Source organism: Antechinus flavipes, chromosome 2 (genome assembly GCF_016432865.1).
Source record: "Antechinus flavipes isolate AdamAnt ecotype Samford, QLD, Australia chromosome 2, AdamAnt_v2, whole genome shotgun sequence".
Taxonomy (NCBI): Eukaryota; Metazoa; Chordata; class Mammalia; order Dasyuromorphia; family Dasyuridae; genus Antechinus; species Antechinus flavipes.
This window is the reverse complement of record NC_067399.1, coordinates 430,756,626-430,780,221: the sequence shown is the minus strand read 5'-3', so window position 1 is coordinate 430,780,221 and position 23,596 is coordinate 430,756,626. Positions and strand designations below refer to the sequence as shown.

Sequence of the window (23,596 nt, the reverse complement as noted above, 5' to 3'; positions counted from 1 at the left end):
TGACCAGCGTTTGAGTCAGGTCTCTAAACTCTAAGCAACTTTATTGTTGTACTGTTTTGGCATAGGGTGTATCCATGAAATCACAGAGACAGTCTCCATTCCTATCCTCATCTCTTAAAGCAAGGCTATTCACCTGTGAGAGGGGTGTGTGTGTGTGTGTGTGTGTGTGTATGCATGCTAAATTTCAGAAATACATCTACAGATCCCTTGGAGCCTATGGATCCCAGATTAAGAATCCCTGAATTAAAATGATTCCTCTAACTTCTTTGGAACAAATCTTAATCGATCAAATTTTAATTGCTTTAATCTGAAAGCAATATAACTTTTTTCTAATAATATTATTTTCACATACACAAAGGGTTATTTCCTATTGTGTTTTCACTTTTTTGGAATTTGAAAAGACAAAATTATATATGTATTCATGTGTATATGCACAATTTGACATGTAAACACTAAAGTTCTCAAATGATTCTGGGAATCTCACTGATTTGTACCTCCCTTCATAATGAAGATCCAGTCTGACACATGACTGCCCATCCTGTGGGATTCTTGTCCATGTCCTCTCATGAGATAGCTACAGGATATCCACCCAATGCACTGGAGACTTTCCTAGCTTTCTGATGAGAAAACCAGTGGAATACTTACTACCTATCCTCTGTTCTTCTTGCCATCTGACCTACCTATTTTCTCTTCCTATTTCATATTTCCCTGAGATTTTTCACTCCTAATTTTCTTTTAAGCTCCTCATTGATAATAATAATAATAATAATAAAATTCCACCACCCTTGCTATTGGTTTGAGATAGAATACAGCTGTGAGGTAACTGCCCTTTCTCTAGTAATTCTCACTCACCATTCAAGATCAAACAATTTCAAATCCACAGGCTCTGGCTTGTCTGGTCAAACTAACCTGTGGCCAGTTCTTATCAGTGAAGTCCACTACCCTTCCTGACCATCTTGGATCAGCATTAACCTTTCCTCACCTCCTGTCATTCAAAGACATAAATAGTCCTTCCTTTTCCAGGAATGTGGAAGATAAATCACCATTCTCTTAAACTAATACCCAGAGGATCTGACAACCAAACATATCAGGGTTCCTTAGAAGGTACCCAGTCTCTCATAAGGGGGATTCTTACTCTACTAGTAATGTTAATAATTCACATGTTTATAGTGCTTTAAAGTTTATTAAGCATTTTTCTTGGAACATGCTAGTAAAGCAGATTGTATAAATATTATTATATTAATCCCATTTTACACATAATAAAACTGAGGCTTGGATGGTGAAGTAATTTGCTCAAAGTTAACAGACCAAATAAATATTAAACCCTGGAGCTCTAACTACAAGTGAATTATAAAAGTTTTGTAGGAAATGAAAATAATTCTTCCATCAGTTTATATACATTGCTAATTATTTTGGTCTTTTCTATTTTTGAGGTAGGAGAGAGAATTGTGAAAAGAAAAGAAGCCAAGTTAATGAGCATTTATTAAATGCCTAATGTATTTCAGGCATTGAGCTAATATCTGCTGTAGTGGATGGAGTGCTGACTCCACCCTTTCATAAAAAGAGGGGAAAGAATCCCTGCTGTCAAAGAGTTGAGTCTAATTAGGGAAACAACATGCAAACAACTATGTAAAAACAAGATAGTACAAGAAATATTGAAGATAATGTCAGAGAAGAAGCACTTAGATTAAGAAGGACTGGGAAAGATGACTTTTTGTAGAAGGTGGACTTTAATTGAGACTTGAAGGAGCCCAGGAGGTAGAATAAGGAAGTAAGAGTTCAGGGAACATGGAACAGTCAGGAAAAGTGCTAAGAGTTAGGAAACTGAGTGTCATGTATGAAGAACAGCAGAAGCCAGTGTCACTGAGATGTAGAGGATGTAAAGGGAATAAGGTAGAAGACTGGAAAGATAGGAAGGGGGTCTGGTAATGGAGAACTCTGAACATTAATCAGAGAATTATATATTTTATCCTGGAGATGATAAAGTATTTATTAAATACGAGAGTGACATTGTCAGAAATTCACTTTAGAAAGATATTTGGCAGCTGAATGGATAATAGACTGGGGTTGAGAGAGACTTGAAGTAGGGGGATCAACAAGAATATTGCAGTATTCCTAGAGAGAGGTGATGAGTCTGTGACAATATCAGAGGAGAGAAGGGGAAGGACATGAGAGATGTTAACAATAGCAGAAACAAGATTTGAGGAAACAGATTGGATATGGGTGTGAGAATGAAAATTAGAGCAAGACACCTAGTTTGTGAGCCTGAGTTTGCAAGATTAGGAAATTAGCTGCACCCAATGCAGTAATAGAGAACTTAAGGAGGGAAGATTTTGGGGGAAAGATAATGAGTTCAGTTTTAGATAGGTTGAGTTTAAGACAGCTATAGGATTGCCAATTCAAAATAACCAATAGACAGTTGAAAATGTAAAACTGGGGGTCAGATAAGAAGTTAGAGTTGGATAAATAGATCTAAGAATCATTTTCTTAAGGAAGATAATTGGATCCATGGGAACTGATGAGAAAAAATTTAGAGGGAGAAAAGAAAGGGGCCTGAAACAATCTTGGGAGACACCCAGAGTTGATTAGCACAATCTGAATGAAAATCCAACTAAGTAGACTGAAAGGAAGTAATCATATAGATAGGAGAATCACAAGAGAAGACTGTCACAAAAACCTAGAAAAAAGAGAATGTCAAAGAGAAGAGAATGATTAACAGTGGCAAAGGCTGCCAAGAGGTCAAGAAAGCTAAGAAGTAAAAAACAAAAAACAAAAAACAAAACACATTAGATTTGACAATTAAAATATTATTTTAGCTATTATTTTTATAATTATAATTATATAATATCTATATGTGTAAATATATATATTATATCATTATAATATTTAGATGCAGCTAGGTGGCGCAGTGGATCGAGAACCAGCCTTGAAGTCAGGAGGACCTGAGTTCAAATGTGATCTCAGATACTTAACACTCCCTAGCTGTGTGACCCTGGGCAAGTCACTTAACCCCAATTGCCTCAGGAAAAAAAAAAGAAAAAAAAGAAGAGACTAGAGGGATGGGAAACTATACCAGACTTGAAGAAGGATAAAAAGATTTGCAAAAATTGATGGGGTAAGTGGGATAGTGAATTTATTGGGGAGCTATAAAAATTACTTTGTGGTATTAGTAGAGATTGTTTAACATAAATCAGTAGTGGATGTAATAAACATGGTTTCATGATTTTTCTCCATTTTCAATCAACAGCACATAAGTAGAAGTGAAAGCAGTGAATTGTGAAAGTAATGGAAGACTGAGGCTTGGCAGGGCCAAGTTGGTGATAAGATAAAGAGGCAAGGAACTCAAGAGAGGAGGCCAACATAAAGTTGAACTGATTCACTAAGAAGTTAAGGTTGGGAAGGGAAGAGAATATAGATGGTCTGCAACATCACTAACAGGGAGAATATTAGAAGTTATAATGAATATGATGAACAGGGTGAGGGGATTCAAGGAAGAGGGGAAAGTGAAATCACAATTGATTCTGATCTAATGAAAGAACTTCAAAGTTCAGGAATATGGAAGTGGAACACTTGTAAGTGATGGCAAGATCAAGGCTATGACCATTTCAGTGTGTGACTCAAATTGGGTGAAGGGTTAGCTTATCTGCAATGAGTAGATTAAAGAATTGGGAGAGTGAGGTGTTTGAGGATATTTTAATATGTATGAAAAAAGCCTCTCTTAGAACAGGAGTTGAGAAGAGAGAAACTGTCAAAGAGGCACTAAACTTGTTAAGTGAAGGAAATTATTCCAGGGGTTGGGGACAACAGCCAATAGAATCTTGATTGAGTGATAAATATGGATTGAATTAATCTCAGAGAAGGGGAGGTACCAAGTGATGGTGGTTAGAGACCCTAGAAATATCAATAGAAAGCAACGAATATTCCAATCCTCTACCATCACCTGTGAAGGATCTGAATAGAAATGCAGCCAGTGCTGAAAAGGGTGGCCAGGGAAACTATGTCATCATTAGGAGGCAGCTAACTGTGGGCAGATAAAACACTGGGTTCTAAACCTGAGTTCTAAACCTATCTCAGAGTCTTATTAACTGTGACTCTAAAGTAATCCTCTTAAGCCTGTCTGCCTGAGTTTTTTTCCTTTCTGTAAAATAGGAACAATAATAGCACTTACCTCCCAGTGTTGTTATAAGATAAAATGAGATAATACTTATAAAATGTTTTTCAAACCTTCAAGTGCTATAAAATGCTTGTTTTCATTATTCTTATTCTTCCTATTCCTATTCTTATTATTATCAGGAGGGATCCTGGTTTCAGTGAATATAAGGCAATGCAAGGAGTGGAAAGGGAAAAAAAAGTTAAGGTGAAAATTAATTTGTTATCTATGGAACAGGAATTCCAGGGGGCCTAGGGGAAGGAATAGATAACTTTAGAATGGGATGTTGAGTTCTGATTTAAGGAGAACAGCAGGAAGGAGGAGGAAAGGAAGAAAGTAGTTTCTGAATATCTTCAGATCTTACAATGTGATTAATTTTTGTGAATGTTCCATTTGTTGAAATTGGGACATCATCTCTCATATGGAGGCCTTTAGATTTGAGGGACCTTGTAGGTCAAAACTATTGCTCGGAAGCTGCCCTGAAAATATTCTCATTTATCATCAAATAGAAGACACAGTCCCATTTCTCCCATCACCACCACCACTAAAAAAATGTATTTCATCAAACAACATGACAAATAAAGTGATAGAGGAAAAATTCCTCCATGGGTACTTGGATTACACATTCCTACAATATTAGACTTTCAAACATGATGCGAACCCTTGATAGGCCAAAGGAACTGAAGCAAATACTACAATGCCCTCCCCCCCCCCCAATCACTTGAGATTTTCTCAAATATTTTACACAAAACTAATTGGAATAATTACTCACATTTCTTTAGCAATTTGAGGTTAATAAAATACCATATTTTCTCCATTATAATTCTATGAAGCAGGTAATATGTGTTTTATCATTCTTGAAGGGAACACACATGGAGAAAAAGTATATAAATAATATATATACACATATGCATACATACATATACATATATCTATGTATTTACACACATTATTAAGAGCATATGCCAGTACTTTTGTGTCTAGAGTACTACACATGGCCAGGTCAAATCACACTTTATACTACAGGATTTTTGGTGTGATCTTGTGTTGCTATAACAATGCTTTATTGATAATTGTATCTTTTTTGTTTTCTGGATGTGTTGTCTCTAATGAATAAGTAAGTCTCCTTTGCTGAAAATGCCAGACACTTTATTTTCTCTGCTGGGTATCTCACGGTCACCAAGTTCCTTTCTATTATAATCTCTTGTGCTCCCTGCTTGTCTTTCCTAAGGTATAATGACTATAAAATTTCCCCTAACAAGAGATCAGTAATTACTGGGAGTGAACAGAAAAATCAAGGTTTTTTGAGGATTAGGAAGCTCTTCTGGGCCACAATCAAGCCTGTGAGCTAGCATACCTAACTAAAGAACACAAAATAAAAAGCCAGTCAGAGTACTTCTAAGGTAAGATTAAGTCTGTCTATTTGCTCATTCAAAGACTGAGACAACTTTTTTGACTGCTTCAGAGCATTCTCTTTATCTCTTGTTTTAAGTCCCTGTAAGTATCCTCTGCCCGCTCAAAAATTATGCTAGAAATTCTGCAAAAACAAAACAGAAACAGTAAAGGAGGGGTATGTGTATATATGTGTGTGTATGTAGGTAAGTAGGTCACTCCGAAAATCCTCTTTGAAATACAAATATATCTGAGTAAAAACAGGGATAAAAGCTAAAGAAAGTGGCAAGGCTATTTCACTCCAGCCTATTGACCCATTTATCTATATAGAATCACAAAAATTTATCAGGCTATAAGGTCTAACCTATACTCTAAAGGAGTTCCGAGTGTAATATACAAGACTAGTGATCATCCAGTTTCTAAAATGAAGAACTCTGGTCTTTATGTATATCAAATGAGATAATATTTGTTAAACATCACTTATTACAATGTCTTAAACATAGTAGGCACTATACAAATGCTTATTCCCTTTTCCTACATTTGTTAGTACTTCGTAAGTAGTGGGCACACAGTAGGTGCTATATAAATGTTTTTTTTCCTTTCCCCTTATATCTGCTAGTATTTAGTATCATAACTGGCACATAGTTGGTGCTATATAAATGCTTGTTCCCTTCCCCTTTGTCTGCTAGTGCTCAATACAGTGACTGGCACATAGTAGGCAATTAATAAATGCTAGTTGACTGTCTGACAGTAATAAAAACCTATTAGTTTTTGTGCTCTACTGTCTTCCTCTATTTTATATTTGAAAAAAAAAAGTACCTTTCCCATAAAGAAAGAGGTCTTTCTGCTGCTATATTCAATCCATCAACAAGCATTTATTAAACATTATTATTAGGCATTCTTGAAATAGTTTCAAGAATTAAGAAACTTCTATTTTATCAGAGGAAACAATATATACGTATATAGGTCTATGTAATTTGGTAATTTGGAGGAGTGAAGTTATTAGAAGATGTGGGAGGGGGCTTAAGAAAGGATTTGTGTTGAAAGTAGTTCTTGAGTTGAGTTTTGAAGGAAAACTAGGAGTTCTGAAAGATGGAGATAAGAGAGTGAATGGAGGTGGAAGATGGAGTGCTATGTGGAAGGAACAGTAAGAAAGCCAGGTTGGTTGGACCAGAGAGTACATGAAAGAGAGTATTGTATAAAACATTCCCCTACCTGTCCCAACGCTGGGAAAGGACAGGTCAGATTACTGGTGCTGGGGGAATACTCCCAGTATTTGTTTATATAGTCACATGACTGCTTCCTGTAAACAATAGATAATCCAAAGTGTGACTAACCAAGGGAAGAGGAGATTACAAGTTTGATTGTGGTGCACTGGGTTTTTCCTCTTGGTAGTCACAAACTGTGGCCAGTTTCCAAGGCTCTGGATGCTAGTGTACAAATTTTTTATGAAGAGAATTGGCTTTACTTGATAATGACCCTGTTTTGTTTTTTGTTTTTATTTTATTTTCACAGTTCCTTATCAGCAGAACCCTTACAACCCCGGGGGAGGCACCAATGTAATCCAATGCTATCGCTGTGGAGACACTTGCAAAGGGGAAGTTGTCCGCGTGCAAAATAATCATTTCCACATCAGGTGTTTCACCTGTCAAGGTAGGAGATCAGTTCTATTGCCCAAACTCCTAAGCATGATGAAACCCCTTGATAGGCCAGAGGAGCTAAAGCAAACATTGCACCCCTCCCAATAATTTGAGGTCCTCCCCCTATATTTTCTCAAAAATGTAACCCAATCCAACAAATGGGAATAATTGCAAGTTGAGGTTTATAAAGTACTACGTTTTTCCCATTATGCAGCAGGTAGCTTCTAGCTTTTGCATCTTCTAGCTTTAACAGATAAGGAAACTGAGGCTCACAAAAACTACTCAGGCTCTCATAACTAGTGAGTAATTGAGTTAGGATTTGAACTCAGGTCTCTTCATTTTAAGTCTCATGTTCTTTCCACTATATTATGCTTCCTTCTTCATGCAGAGTCCTGTGCTTGGTGCTGGGGGAAATATAAAATGCAGATAAGAAAAAGGTCTCTGTTCCTGATCTCATGGTATTTTCTTACAGAGGTCTATTTTCAAACACAAAGGAAGACTGAAAGGAATTTCTGAGTGTGAGATGGCAGGATCTAGGGCATAGGGAGATTGATTATCTTGAAAGCTCAGATTATCTAATTTAATTCAGTGCTCCAAAGTGCCATGATTTAATTAATGGAGGTATTTCTTTCATCATGTATATGACACTTTAGTAAGTGGCACTTCATGAGTTAATGAGACCTCAAAAGTTTATCAAGTAGTGGTCAAATCAAATTCAGGATCCTTCCTTGTCTTAAACTATCAGATGACCTTTAATAACTAGATGATGGATATAGAGAGAGGGAGGATCCTGGATCCATCTTGTCTAATTCCCTCACTTTATGGCTGAAGAAACAAGGTCCCATAAAGCTTAAATGTCTTATATAAAACCACACAGATATTAAGCATCAGAGCTGGAATTTGTACACAGGTCCTCTAACTCAAGAACTAGTGAAATTGTGCCAAATCCTGTTTTAAACTTTGGATTAAGATTTTTGGTCTGGCAGATTCTTTTCCTTGAGGTTGGGAATTATTCCCCTTCTATGAAGTGTTCCTGTACACTCTCTATTCAATAATGCTTTCTCCTCTCAGACCTTACATAACATTTTGTTTTGCTCCTCTCTAATGCACTTTTTTATGTTTATTTCAATTTGTGTCTCACCTCCTCTCAACCCCACCAAATTATAAACTCCATTAGGAAATATATCATGTCTTATTTAAACTTCATTATCTTCCCCAAAAAAGCCTGTAAATCTTAGGCACTCAAAGTATTTGTCCAATATTGAGTGAACAGGCGATTGTAAGAAGAGTTAGACACGTCAGAATGAAGATCTTGAGTTTTTTCCTGTGATGCTACTTGGCTAAAACATTTTTGCTTTCTAATACTTTACTCATTAATAAGCCAAAAAGACCATAGATTTAGACTGGAAAGCATTGCAGAGGCCACCAATCATCTCATTTTGCCAATGAGGAAATGGAAATTTAAGTGACTTTTCCAGGGTCACTCAGATAGCACCTGGCAAGACTGAATTTTGAACTATGCTCCATGATTTAACTGATGTGTGCACTTAACTTCCTCCACTAACTTCTATGTGTAGTAACACATAAATGGAATTTACGAGTTGCTGTTGACAGAGCAATTCATCCGTTAGTGGTCATCCCTCTAATAATGCATGTTTATCTCAATTTGGCACAGCAAGGCACAGAGTCCATCAACAGGCCTATTCTCAAAGCTTTTCCAGATTGTTACAGCCTAGCCAAGCTTGTGTCTCTTTACATATTTTTGGAGAACCCAGAAGCTCTTCCTCATCACAGAGAGGCGGTGGAAGAGAGTTATTTAACATCTGGGGGGAAAATACCATTTATGTTATTACACTGAATTGATAGCATCTGGTAGATCATAGCTTCTGGGCAAAAAATATGGATTTCTCTGAGAACAACTGTTTTCTGGATAATTTTGATTTCCTTCTCTGACAGTAACAATCTTAGGAGGTTTGGGATAAACAGGAGCTATGTCCCATGTTAATTTTATGAAGTGTTTTGATTCAGAACAGATGGATTGTGGATTATCCATAATCTTTGTGGCGGATGTTAGGATTCATAGAATCCTATTTGAAAGAGACATTGGGGAGTTTTCTGCCCAGCCTCCTACCCAATGCAAGAGATTCTTTTACAGCATCCCCAAAGAATGGTCAATCCAGTGGAACCAACTCATGAAATAGCCTAAATATTTAATTTCCAGGCAGTTCCAGTTTTTTAATTCTTCCTTATAGTAGCTAAATTCTCTCTTTCAGTCATCTCCATCTACCAAATGCAGAGATCTATTCTCAGGCCTAGAGCCTAGGCCCTAAGCAGGTCCTATTGGAGCTCATTTTCATCAGTGGCTCCTGCTTCTAGTCACCTGGCCAGCCTAACCCAGACCTCCCAATTTTTTTGATTCTATAGGCCTACACAGATAACCCAAATCATAAAGACCTAGCAGTGACCTCCAAGACCATCTAGTCCCATCTCCCCATTTCACAGATGAGGAAACAGAGACTTAGAGAGTTTAAGTGATTTATTTGAGCCATCCAAGTAGTGGTAGAGCCTGAATTTGACTTAAGTACCATGTTCCTAGTTCAGTAGAAAAGTGCAGCATTCCTTCTATGGTATCATGCAATTTCCTCATGAGTGATCACCATTTTCTTAGAATTACAGAAGAAAAAGTATATTTCTCTTGGACCACTGTCTGAGTTAGTGACCCCTAGGGAAACACTTTTGTTTAAGCACAAAGCTTTAAGAATTATATGAGCAAGAGAGAGGATACTAAGATTATCAACTTCCTTGTCCTAAATAATATTTCTGTTAAAGCAACCTAAGACATATATAAGAAAAGAGAAAGTTTGAACCAAAGACCTCATTTTAGTTCTTCCCTATGGAGCCAGGCAGAACAAATATAAATGAATGCATGAATGGAAAAATCACTTATTAAACTCTTACTGTATGCCAGTTACTGTGAAAAAGACTTGGGCATACAAATGCAAAAAGTAAGGCAGTTGCTGCTTTCACAGAGCTTACATTCTAATAGGAGAAGATAGCTAGTAAAAAGTGGCGTGTCTGGGTTGGGTATTTTGATTAGAAGAGCCACAGGAATGATAGTCATATGGAAATTGAATAACAAGGCCTTTCTAGGAGTGATAGAGTTATTTTGATTACTGCTCCATATAACATCCCGTTATGTATTTGAAGACATTGGTCATATCCTCTACTAAGCTTTCTCTTTTTCAAGTTAGCTACTCTATGTGGTTTTGAGCTTGGTCACACTGTTCTGGAGGTGCTATGCTATGCAAATATCCCTTCTAAGATCTGGTGCTCAGAATTAAGCACAAAGCTTTAAGAATTATATGAGCAAGAGAGAAGATACTAAGATTATCAACTTCATTGTCCTAAATAATGTTTCTGTTAAAGCAACCTAAGACATATAAGAAAATTAGCAACTCCTATCACCTCAATGATGCTGATAAGCTTGTGGTCAACCAAGACCTGGAATTTTTTCATGTGAATTATTATCAATCCTGGTCTTCTTCATCCAAAGTTGATGTCTGTTCCCATATCCATCAACCCCATGCAGCCTTGACAGCCAGTAGACATTTAGGAAATATGTATAAAAATTCAATTGATTCAGCCTTAGTTAAATAAATTTTAGAAAGTTAAATTATCACAGAAAAATCTCACAATGAGTATATTAGACATTAATTTCCTATTTTGCTTGACCTTTATTTGTGGTTCCCTTTCCATTTGTTTACACAGGCATCCTCCATGTAAAATAATTGTTAATAGTAATGATAACAATAATTCACATTTTAATAGTACTTTGAATTTTACAAAGTTCTTTTCTCATAGAAACAGATGTAAAAATGAGAGTCCATCTAGTTTAACCATTTCATTTTTCAATAATGAAGAAACTGAGGCACAACAATATGCTGTAATTGACCAATGATCATTTGGGTGGCAAGTGATGGGACCAGGAATAGAACCCAGGTTCTTTGATACCACGTCCATTGGTCCTGGAATTGCTTCAAAGTCTAGAAGAGAAGTAATGTGAGTTCTAATATTCACATTTTAAAGACTAAAAATCTGAGTTTCATAGAGATAAAAGAGCAAGCAAAAAAACAAAACAAAACAAAATAAAACTCATAGAGCCCACATAGAGACAAAATCCAATCTCGTTTGTTGACTCCTGGTCTATCTTTCTATTATTTCTTGTCAACATTAAAGGGAATAAAATTGTGATGATAACTTAATTCCATAAAAACATCAAGGCACAATTGAAAAGAGCATTGGACTTAAAGCTGAAAGATACAAATTTGTATTCCAAATCTTACATTTCCTGGCTATGTGACATCTAACATCTCTAGACCTCAGCTTCCTTAGCTAGAAAATGTGATAATAATATCCATACTATGAACTTCATGGGTTTGTTGTGAGGAAAGCTCATTATAAGCTATAAAGTGCTATAAAATATTTTATTTTTATTAGCAATAAAAATGTTATAAATGGGCAGTTGGTTAAATGATATTATAGGGTTTTATAACTTTATAAGGTGGTTTAGTTGTAATTCACTAACTTTATGCTTATGAAATGATGGTGTTTGGGGCAAGATCACAGGATTATATACAGAATTTAGTCTGTAAAGAGATCACCTGATACAATTCTTTAGAGGAGGAAATGATTTGTCTACAGGTCACAAGAATAAAACTCAATGTTTAAACTCATGTTCCCTGATTACAAATCCAAATTTTTCTCATGTTACAACAGAGCCAATATCTGTTTATTCTAAGAATATGAGAACCATATGCTTACTGATGGTGAAATTATTTCCTAACCTTTTCTCAACCACATATATACACTTGCTTCAAAGTCTAGAAGAGACTGTGTGTGTGTACACAAATAGAGACATGTATATACACATATATATGCTTACTTGATTCTCACAACAACTCTGGGGGCTAAGTGCTATTATTAGTCTCATTTTTCAGATGAATAAACTGAGGCTTGAAAGAGGTTTAAGAATTTGCTCAGTTTAAGAGTATAAGAGTTTATCTGCCTAGTAAGTGTTTGATTCAAGATTTGAATTCAGGTCTTTCTGGCTGCAACATCCAATTTCCTTTATTTTCTCTTTCTGTCTGCTGGAGAGTAAGAGTAGAATCACTCTTCGCCCCACCCCCCTCACTTTCTCCCTCCAGTTTTAAGTCACTGATGCAGTGTTCTATGGTGACTGGGCTCTCTAGCTTTTGAATCCCAGACACCATGATTTCTGAGTCACACAAAAGACTCTACAGCTGTCTTCAAAGGTATCTTAGGATTGTCACTTTCTAACCCTTGATGGCCTCTATGTGTCTAAGACTTCAGGCAAAATATCAGAGTTGCAAGAGGCCCAAAAACCTACTTAGGTGATAGAATGTGAGAGTTGCATCAAAGATGATCTAGTCCGATCCTTTCACATGTTAAATTTAGGGACACTAAGTCCCTGGGAGACTAGTGATTCAACCCTAGTTAAACATTATCAGGAACTACTTGTAATTTTTGGTGTGACTTTCAATTAAGTTTATTTTGAGACTTTATATTATTTTTTGAGAAAAAATCAAAGTTCTTGAGGCTCCTATAACATCAGATTTGGGAATCACAGAGTTAACAAAGTGTTGCTTTTCTTCCTATTTGTGCCCAGGGATTTCGACTTCTCTGGGTAATTAAATGTTTGTTATTGTACTTCACATGGCTTATAAAGCCTTTTTACATTCTTTAAACTTATTTAATATTTATACAGTCACAGGAATTGAAGAAGGCAGGGATTGTTATTTTTATTTTATAGAGAGGGAAACTGAGACCAGAGTGCTGAAATGACTTGCCTGAACTCACATAGCCAGAACTCAAAATTCCTACAGAGCTGAGACTGTATTGGATTCTCCTATGTTGCCTTGCCTTTTCCAAGACTAGTTTTGATTCCATTTTTAATGTTCAGTGGAACAAATTTTTATTGAACCCTTGCCCACATACAAGATATCACATTAAGTATTAGAAGTGGGGAAGCAAAGATAATGTTTAAATAATCATGCATAAGGAATAAAAGTTAGAAAACAAGGAAAAAAGGATGTGTTACTAGTGCTACTTTGTAGTTGACATCAATTTGGACAAGGAATGCAACAGAATAAGCTTAAATCAGAAGACCTGAGTTCCAGTCTTAGTCTGTCACTTACAAGTTTGATGACTTTGGGAAAGCCACTGAAGCACTCTGTTAAGTCAGTTTCCCCAATAAAATTAGGGAGTTCTTACATTACAGATTTAGAGCTGGAAGGGAGTTTTGAGAAATCTAGGCCATTTTATAGATGGGGAAGTTAGAGGAGCGAAGTTACTTGTCTGAGCTCACATGGGAAGCAAAGGGCAAATGGGATTGAAATCTATATTATCCCATTCCAAATCCAGTACCCCATTCACTGTACTTCATTGCCTCAAAGTGAGACAGGGAGAAGCTAACTACATTATTAAAAACTCTCTTTCATAGCTAGCACAAAGAAGTAACTTCTATCACAGTCCATCTCCAAGACTGAAACAACCGAATCCTCCCCAGCTATTGGAATCCTTCCCCCATGAGATGCCAAAGGGACATGGCTGTAGCCTCCAAAGGAAGATGGAATCAAAAGTCTCAAAAGTCTCAAACCAAGGCTTGAAGCTCATTAGATTAGCCAGGGAACTCTCCCAATCAATACTTGGGCAAGTTTCTTAGCCTCTTTAGATTTTAGTTTCTTTATTCATAAAACAAGGGATTAGACTAAATGATCTCTAAAATCCCATCTTGCTTGAAGACAGTGATTTTATGCTTCTCTGATCCATCTTTAACACAACTGCTAAAATAGCTTTATAACCATGCTATTCCTACTCAGAAGCTTTCAATAATTCACTATTGCCTTGAAGACAAAAGGCTTGGTATTTAAGACCATCTATAACATAGCTCCAAAATACCTTTTCAATCTTATGACACATACTCTATGCTCCATGCAGAGTGGAATTCTAGCTTTTTCTGGAATTCAATATGCTACCTGATCCCTCTTTGCATGGGCACAATAATCTCAGTCACAAATAACACACATACACATACACACACAGAGCACTAGAATATATATTTTTTTTCATCTTTACTTTCAGAGTATTTCTCTTTCTTCAAGATTGAGCTCAGGTAGCTTTTCCTTATGACTTTCTTACTCCCTGATACATCCCAGCTAAAATATACTTTCATGTTTCCTGGGATATTTTGTCTAGATTTGCCTTTTGCCCCTAATGACTACTACCTGGTATTGTATTTGTCAACATGCATGTCATAACTTACCTAGTAGAATATAATCTTTTTGAGAACAGGAATTATGTCATGTTTATCATTGCGTCCCTAGCACCTAATAGAATTTCTTGTATATATAGTATGCATATAATAAATGTTTGTGGAATGTAATTGACCTGTTATTTCATGTTCAAGTTCTAAGGTAATTTCTAGTGCTGACATTCTTCTGGGTTCCAAAACCTCTGAAAATTTTAATAGTCTTAGATTCCTGCCAGCCTTTCCTCTGCCATCTCTTAATTTTCTCCATCAAGTTAAGAGAATTACTTCCATATAAAATGGGCTAAATAAAATTCAATTAAGGCAAATGTGGCAAGCAAAAAATAAATCAAGCAAATAAAGCAATATGTTAAAGATAGTGAAAAGACAATGATGGGGATTATTCATCAAAGTGGTATCAGGTTTAAAAAGAAAAATAAACAGGTAATTCTGCCTGTAACAGTAAGGACCAAGGCCTATAAACCTTAGAAAATAAAGCTTCTTCTATGATAAGCATTGATTGGGACTTTATTAGAGTGCAGTGCCCTTCAGGGGCCTTGCAGTGAGAAAAAAATGTAGACAAATGGAAGAGCATTAAAGAGAGCATTAAGAACCCTGAAGGTTTTGGGCAAAGGAAATGATGCTTACTTAGGATTACATCCTTCAATTCTATGTAACTTTCTCTAGCCAGTTTGTAATTAGGGAAGTCATGATTTTTTCAGGATTTTTGCATACAAGTTAAAGCACAGATACAGAAAGGCCATTGATTTCTTGTTATATGCAAGAAATCAAGCCAGGGATTGCGATATAAACAAAAACAAAATAGCCCTGACCCCTCTCCCAATAAAATGTAAGCTCTTTGAGAGCAGGGTCTATTTTTTACCTTCCTTTGTTTCAACACTTAATGCAGTGCTTGGCACATAGGAAATATATATCATTTAATCATACTAATAGTTAATAGCTAGCATTTATATAGCATTTTAAATTTTGCAAAGAACTTTTACAAATGAATTCTCATTTTATCTTCACAACAATCCCATTTTACAGTTGAGGAAATTGAGCCAGATACAAGTTAAGTGACTTACCAAGTGTTACACAGCTAATTATGAATGAAATTAGAGATTATACTTGAGCTAAACTTTGAAAAAAGAGAAAGGTACTGAGACCTTTGATAAATGACTCAATCTCCTCAATGATAAGGTTGCTTTTGATAGTCTATGATGCCCCTTAGAATCATAAGCTCATAGATCTAGAACTGGAAGGGACCTTAAAAACCATTTAGTCCTCTCAATCTTCATTTCACAAATGAATAAATTGAGGTTCAGGGAGAGTAAGTGAATTTCCTAAAGTCACACATCAGTAAATAAGCACCAGAGGTAAGATTTGAGTCGAGGTCCTCCAACTTCAGAATCTGGCCTTTTTCCTCCCTAGAGCTTCTGCTCTAATCCTGTCACTTAATACTCCTATCACTACTACTTTCAGATGTTCCTTCTCCCATTGTCTGTCATAAACCATCTCTCCTCCTTTAAAGTTCATTCTATCCTGTCCACATCCCTACATGGCCCCCAGGGAATTCTCTCTCTTCTTTCCTTCATGTGTTCAGCAACTGACTTAGTTTCTCTACTTTAAATGCTTCCTGCACTGGACAATCTGGCCTCTTAGTTACTCAGCTTCTTCAGCTCTTTTCTACCTCTGTGATCCTGTAAAGGAAAATTATATCATTTGAATATTTTTATGTTCAAGTTGATTTCTCTGGGAGGGGATAATATATAGGTGATGGGGACATATTCCACTGTAGATAGGAAGGAGGAGAAAAAGGCAGTGGGAAGACTTTCCTAAGGATAAGAGTTGTCGTTCATTTATTCATCCAATAAATATCTCCTATGTCTATTGTGTGCAGTGCATTATGTTTGGGACAAAACAGATTTATTATCTCAACAATGGGGGTACTCTCTTCAGTTGTTAAGCCAGAAAGCATTTATGAAACTATTATTGTATACTGGTCACTGTGCCAAGCACAGGAATACAAATACAAGCAAAAAGAAAAATAATCCCTGCCCTCAAGGAGCTTACAGTCTAATGGGTGAATATAATATATTAAAGGTAACTGACAAGTGAGGTTTGTATGGAATAAGCAGAAACAGAAAAAAGGGGGAATGATAAAGAAAGTGCAGAAGTCAGATATGGAGGCTGGAGACTTATACAGAACAAAACTCATCCATGCTCTCTCATCTTGTGTGATTCTTGCACCTAAAAGTTTCATAAATCCTCCATAGAAAATCTACTGAATGTATCAATACCTTATGTTAGGTCTCTTAATATTTTGGCCTTACCAGTGACACTGAAGTTTTCTTTAATTTTTTTTATTTAAAACTAAATACAAAATAAAGGGAAAAAAAGACAGAAAAAAGAAAACAAAAAACATTGTCACGTGCTCAGCAGAATATCAGGGAGGATTCAAAATATGTAACAAAAAATTTTCATTTCATGAAAGCATGTATAATAATAGAAGACATTATATTCTGATTGTCCATCTTTGCTTTCTTGTAGGTTTTTTGTTCTCTGCTGTGTACTTTTTTACTTTATTCTTTTTTTCCTCTTTCTTTTCCCTCATCTACCCCAAATAGGGACAGGTTTATATATATATACATATATATATGCTTTATACATTATATATATATTCATACCACATCCACACCCACAAAGATACATCTATCTATCTATACATATATACACCCATATGCATAATACACATACATATGCATTTACACTTATGTAGACATGAATATAAAACAATATTAATATGGCTGAAAATTCTAATAAATTCTACTACTAATCCTTGTTACTGTGTTTGTTTATATTTCTTTATTTCCTATCATGGCTAACTCTTCTAATTTAGTTCTACTTCTTAACTTGCCTTGCTATTATTATCTTCCCCCATCCATGAATTCCTCCATCTTTTCCCTCCCTCTTTATCCCTTTCCCATTAATCTACATGCCTTGTCCCATTGCAACAAATCTACATACTCTTCTATACTCCACCTTATTCTACTCCCTCCTTATTTCTTTATAGATTTTGGAGGGTGTGATACCCTTCATAGTGTGTGTATGTGTATGTGTGTGTGTGTGTGTGTATGTAGGTATATATATATATGTGTATACACATGTACATATGCATTTACACATACACACACACACATACTCTCACAAACATATATATGCATTTTCCCCTATTTAACCCGATTTAACTCCAATGAGAGAACTAAATCTCTTCCCCCATCTAATGCCTCTATGTTGGTTATTCCTCCACACCTCATTTGTATAGCATAATTACTATTTTTACCTTTTCTAGACAATTTTGCTTTTTTAGAATCAGATCATACTCAGTTCTGTCCCAATTTTTTTTGAACTACCAAATTACTGATGTTACTATTAAACATATAGTTTAGATGTCCACATATATAACATAGACAGTTTGTCCTTTTTGAGTTCCTTGAAATTAGTCTTTGTTGTCTGTTTTTATATGTTAAATTTTCTATTTTTCAGATTTAGTAGAAATAAAATCCTGAAAATCCACGAGTTCACTGGATGTCCATTTTTTTTGTTCAATATTATGCTTAGTTTTGCCAGATATTATATTTTTGACCACAGATCTGGTTCTTTTGATTGTCAATATATTACATTCCAGGGCCAGTGATCTTTTATTGTGGCTGCTGATAAATCTTGTACAATTCTAATTGTGGCACCAGCATGTTTGAATTTTGGGGGCAAAATTTTCGTTTTGATCTGGAGTTTTTAAATTTTAGCAATAATGTTCCTAAATGTTTTCCTCATAGGGTCTCTTTGAGGTGGTGATCAGTGGATTTTTTTTTTTACTTTCTACTTTCCCTCATATTCTATCAATCTAGGAAAATTTTCTTTGATTACTTCTTGCATTGTTGTGTCAAGGTTCTTTTTTTGGTCATAACTTTCAGGTGACCAAATTATTCTTATGTTTTCTTTTCTTGATTTGTTCTCCAGATCTGCTGTTTTTCTTATAAGCTGTTTCACATTCTCTTCTAATTTTCATTCTTTATATTTTGTTTCATTATTTCTTGGTCTTTTATAGCTTCACTAGCTTCCCCTTTCCCAATTCTAACTTTCAAAGAATTATTTTCTTCTTTAAGACTGTATCTCCTTTTCTGGTTGATTGACTTTCTTTTCATAATTTTATTGTTTTTCTTGGATGGTTTTTATTTATTCATTTGTTTATTTTTAATTTTTCCTCAATCACTTTCATTGATTTTTTGAGTCTTTTTTGAGTTCTTCTATAAATTCTTTCTGGGCAAGTAACCACTTAATGTTATTCTTTGGGATATGAGAACCTTTTTTACTTAATATCTTCCTCTGAAGATGAACTGTGTTTTTTCCTATTCTCATAGACAGTTTCTATTTTTGGTTTCTTTCTCCTTTGTCTGCTCTCTCTCTTTTTTAATAAGAACTTACTAGTATAAGCACCTTTAATGGGGAGAGGAGGGAAGAGGGTGCTTCTGGCGTCACTTCAGCTTTCTCCTCTGACCAGGAACTGCAAACCAAAAACTTCATCCTCCGGTAAGTGCCCACAGGCAGCAGCTTCCCATTACCACTGCTCTACCCTCACTGGGTGTGTTAGTTCCTTCTTGCCCAGGACAGAATCTCAGCTGCACAGCTGAGCCTGACATCAGCAGAACCAGAGTGCTCTTTACTTGCTGTTTCTGTGGAGCTAGCCTGAAGGTGTTTATACTTCACACTTCACACCAGTGTGTGAAGTCCTGGGGTCTTTTTTCTGGTCTTCTCCAGACCCTTCTGGGGCTATTGGTTTTCACTCATTTTTTGCTGCATGACTTGCACATTTGTCTTTTGCATCTTAATATATCCTTGATTATAACATTTGTGCCTCTTTTCCCAAGGGGGAACTTAAGCTGCAATCTACTTATACCCATTGTAAGTTTTTCCATTGCCCTTTGGGGCATTCCAGAACCTTATTTTTCTGTGATTGTGCTATCCTATAACTTTAGCCACAAAGCTTCACTGGAAGAGTAGTGTTTTTAAAAAGATGAGCTTTGCAAGCAATACCCTAAATGAAATCTAGCCCAATCTCTTCCTATTTAATTGCAGGCCAAATTTTTTGTCTGTCTCCAGAGCCTGGTGCAAGACATACATACTGATACAATTCAATGGACTGGCTATCCAACTGCATCCATGTAAATTTCCTGTGTTAAATTTCCTTTGTCCATATCTTCTGAGTGATCACAGGTATCACAGGTAGTCTAGGTTTTCAGATACTCTCTGGGAATCCAGGAAATTATCAGAAGGTTTTCTGAAAGAAGGTTATGATGTTTTATCTCACGGAGATGATATTGTAGGAAATAATAATAATTGCAATGAGAAAACAATCCCACACTTGGGTGAAAAGGTTAGAAGACTATTTTATGGAAAAGTTTTCATACAATCTTCCCCAAAGACAAAGTTCCTTCTAATATTATGACTTTGTTATTTAACAAAATTCTCTCCCTATTCTGAAAATTAATTTTGAATCAGAAAAGTATTTTTGAGTGTCTTTTTCAAAATGCTAGAATCCTAGGATAGGTAGACCCCAGAGACTTCAAAGTCTCAAAGAGTCAAGAGTTAGGAGGGTGCCTAAGAAGCCACCTAGTTCAACCTTCTCGTTTTGCAGATGAGGAAATTGAATTTCAGAAAGGGTAATGGACCTGCTAACAGCTACATAATGAATTAGTGTTAGCACCAAGATTAAAACCCGATTTTCCTTACTTCTAATTCAACACTGTTTATACATCATTACATGGCTACCTCTCTAACTAGAAGCAACAGGGGATTGTGAAAGGATACCAGGCATGGAAGCAAAATTCCTACATGTAAATCCTGGATTTTCTATTTATTAGCTGCATGATTTTGAGCAGGTCATTTAACATATTGAAGCCTCTATTTCTTTATCTGAAAAATGTGGATACTGTATTTTTATACCACCTATCTCAAAGAGTTTTTATGAAGATCAAATGAGGTAACATATGTTAAATGTTTTCTAAAAGACAAGATTCTGTGTAAATGTCAACTTATTTTGGAAGAGAGCATGCTGTAGTAGAAAAAGCCTGATTCAAATCCTGCTTCTGACACTTAGAATTTGTGTTACCACCTACAAATCATTTCCACACAATGAACCTGTTTCCTTCTCTGTATAACAGACACAATGATAGCGAAAACTATTTTACTTCACCAGACTGCTATGGAGAGAGTACTTTGTAAATCTTAAATCACTATATAATGTTTAGTTCAATTCCCTTCTCTTTACAGAGGAGGAAACTGGGGCCAGGATAGGGGAAATAACTTTTCCAAGGTCAGATACCAAGTCAATGGCTTAGTCTTGATTGCTTAGATAGAGCTGCTCCTAACGTGATCTGTGCAAGCAATGTAGAAGTTTGTTAGCTTTAAAGTGGAAATCTTTCCACCCTCCTTCAGTTTCCATCCCCCTCATTCCTCTCATCACATCACCAATGGGGAACTAAGACCTTGGCTTTCCCAGACCCTATTGAAATGTTCTCCCTTTACTCCCACTAGACTTCAGGCTTACCAGTGCTGCCCTTCTCACCCTTTTTACCCAAAGCTCCCTATTTCCGTTCCCTTGGAGGTGATATTGAGGAAAGGACACACCGTTCCAAGCTTTCTTGTTGGCTTCCTGATTTTCCCTGAAGGAAAGGTAGCCCTAGGGGAAAAGGACAAAGGAGAGGAGAAGAAGAGGGGAAAAAACAGAAGCGGCTTCCAACAGGACTGAAGGCTGTGACCTAATGAATTCCTTAATCATGATGTCAACTGATATGACATCTGCCCACACAGGAACAATTTGTACTTTAGCCTTTCTCTGAGACCAGGCTCTATTTGGTCTATTTGTATCAAAGAAAGGACTCTCTTTGACACAATCACATACATCCTTACATACATATATTGCTACCCACCATCCACCCACATTGCCTCTCTATGGAGTGAGCTTTGAAGACATCAAAGTCTCACTCACACTTAATTAAAGACGTGTGTGTGCGTGTGTGTGTGTGTGTGTGTGTGTGTGTGTGTGTGTGTGTATGAAATGAGGTGGCTTGAAATTAATTTTTTGTCTTAGACTTGCAAGACAAGGTCTTAGAACACAGACCATGAAAACCTTAGAGACTAGGATCTCAGAGCTAGAAAAAATTTTGGAGTACAGAAAGTTAGAAATATGGAGACAAGATAAATCAACAAATGCTATGTTCACTTTTTTTTTCTTTTTTTCTGTTTTTTTCTCTCATGATTTTTCCCTTTTGTACTGATTTTTCTCTCCCAATATGATTCTTAAATATTATTAATTGTGTATTAAAAAATTAATGTACATGTATAACCAGAAAAAAATTTAAAAATTGAAATAAAGGGGAACTTAGAACATAAAAACATGAAATGTCAGAGCTAGCAAGAACTTTAAACCATAGATTGTCAAAGTTAAATCATTAAGACATAGAACATAAAATATTGAGAGCCAGAACATATTTCAGAATGAAGACTAGAAAATGTTAGAATTGGGACAGATCATAAACTTCTTAAACTGTCACAATCATAACCCCATATGGGCTCTCATAACTGAATGTGGGAATCATCAAATTATGATTTATTATCAGTAAATGTTTGATTTGTATATCTATCTTATATATCTACATACCTAGGGTTATGTAAAACTTTCTTGGGTTCAAAGTGATTGTGAGTGGAAAAAGTTTAAGAAGCCTTGGTATAGAATATGGAATGTCATAGTAACCTTCAATACTTCCTCCATGAAGCTTTCCTGGACCTCCAGCAGATGTGTTCTTTTTCCCTCTTAACCTCCATAGAAATTTGTAGATACTTTCCTATGACTGTTATCTTATTTCCTTGTGTTATAGTATTAATAGTTCATATTCATGTTGCACCTCAAAGTTTATAAAATGTTTCTTTCATAATCATTCCGGGATGTAGATAGTGCAAGTATTTGTTTATAGTTGAGGAAACTGAGGCTCAGATGACTGAGTAATATAGCTATTAATTGTGAGAGCTGGAAACAGAATCTAGATTTTTTGACATTTGACCTTTTTCCACAATCTGTATTTATGCTATTTATCTCTTCTACTAGATTGAGAGCTTCCTGTGGGCAAGAATTTTATTATAGATTTTGCAAGGGTGAATGTCGAAAATCTTTGCATATATTTTGAAAATAAAAAGCTATCATTAAAAATGAATTTACTGCTTCTAATCATCTAATAAAGATCAACACTTTGAATAAAAATTATTTCTGCAAAAGATATTTATTTGATGAATTAATGAATGATTCTAATTTCAAATTAAACATGGTACTGACTTGAAATATGACCTTTTCTAGAGCATGATTTCTTTCTCTGTAAAGAAAGCTGGACATAGATAATCTCTCAAGACCCTTCTAATTCTATGCTTGTTCTAGTCCTGGAGCTTTGTCACTAATCTTGTGTGATCTTGGACAAATCATCTCCTTTCTCTAGACCTCTATCTAGAGGTGGCACAGTGGATAGAGTTTTGGACCTGGAGTTTGATCTTAGTGCAAATCCATCCTCAAGTTCTTACTATGTGACTCTGGGCAAACCACTTATTCCTGTTTGCCTCGGTTTCCTCATCTGTAAAATGAGCTGGAGTAGGAAATGGCAAAAGACTCCAGATTTTTTTGCCAAGAAGACCCTAAATGAGGTTACAAGGAATTGGAAATGACTGAACAACAACAACAAAAGACCTCAGTTTCCCAATAATTATGTTCACTTTGTTGTAGCACTTAATGGTTTATAAAATATGTTGTCCACAACCACTCTATGACTTAGATCATATTATCAGTCTCACTTTAAAGAGAAAATGAAATTCAGAAAAGTTCAATGGTTTTCTAAAGTCAAACAGCTAAGTACCATAGCTAGAATCCAAACCCAAACCTCCTGATCTTTACCTTCCATTCTTTTCCTCCACACCCCTCACTAGTTGGTTTTAAGGACCTTTTAATTAATCCCATGATTTCTGTTACTCTGATATGTGAGTGGC

The 23,596-nt window shown here is 35.8% G+C and overlaps 1 protein-coding gene across 5 annotated transcripts in view; it reads left to right on the top strand.

The window, feature by feature from the left end:
* Positions 1 to 23,596, top strand: part of ABLIM3 (actin binding LIM protein family member 3) — a 180,317-nt gene that overhangs the window by 60,488 nt on the left and 96,233 nt on the right. For all 5 annotated transcript variants that reach the window (XM_051978948.1, XM_051978945.1, XM_051978946.1 and 2 more), the window contains exon 2: positions 7,058 to 7,195. In XM_051978948.1, coding sequence (XP_051834908.1) covers positions 7,058 to 7,195 — 138 coding nt within the window. The remainder of the gene's footprint in view (positions 1 to 7,057; positions 7,196 to 23,596) is intronic.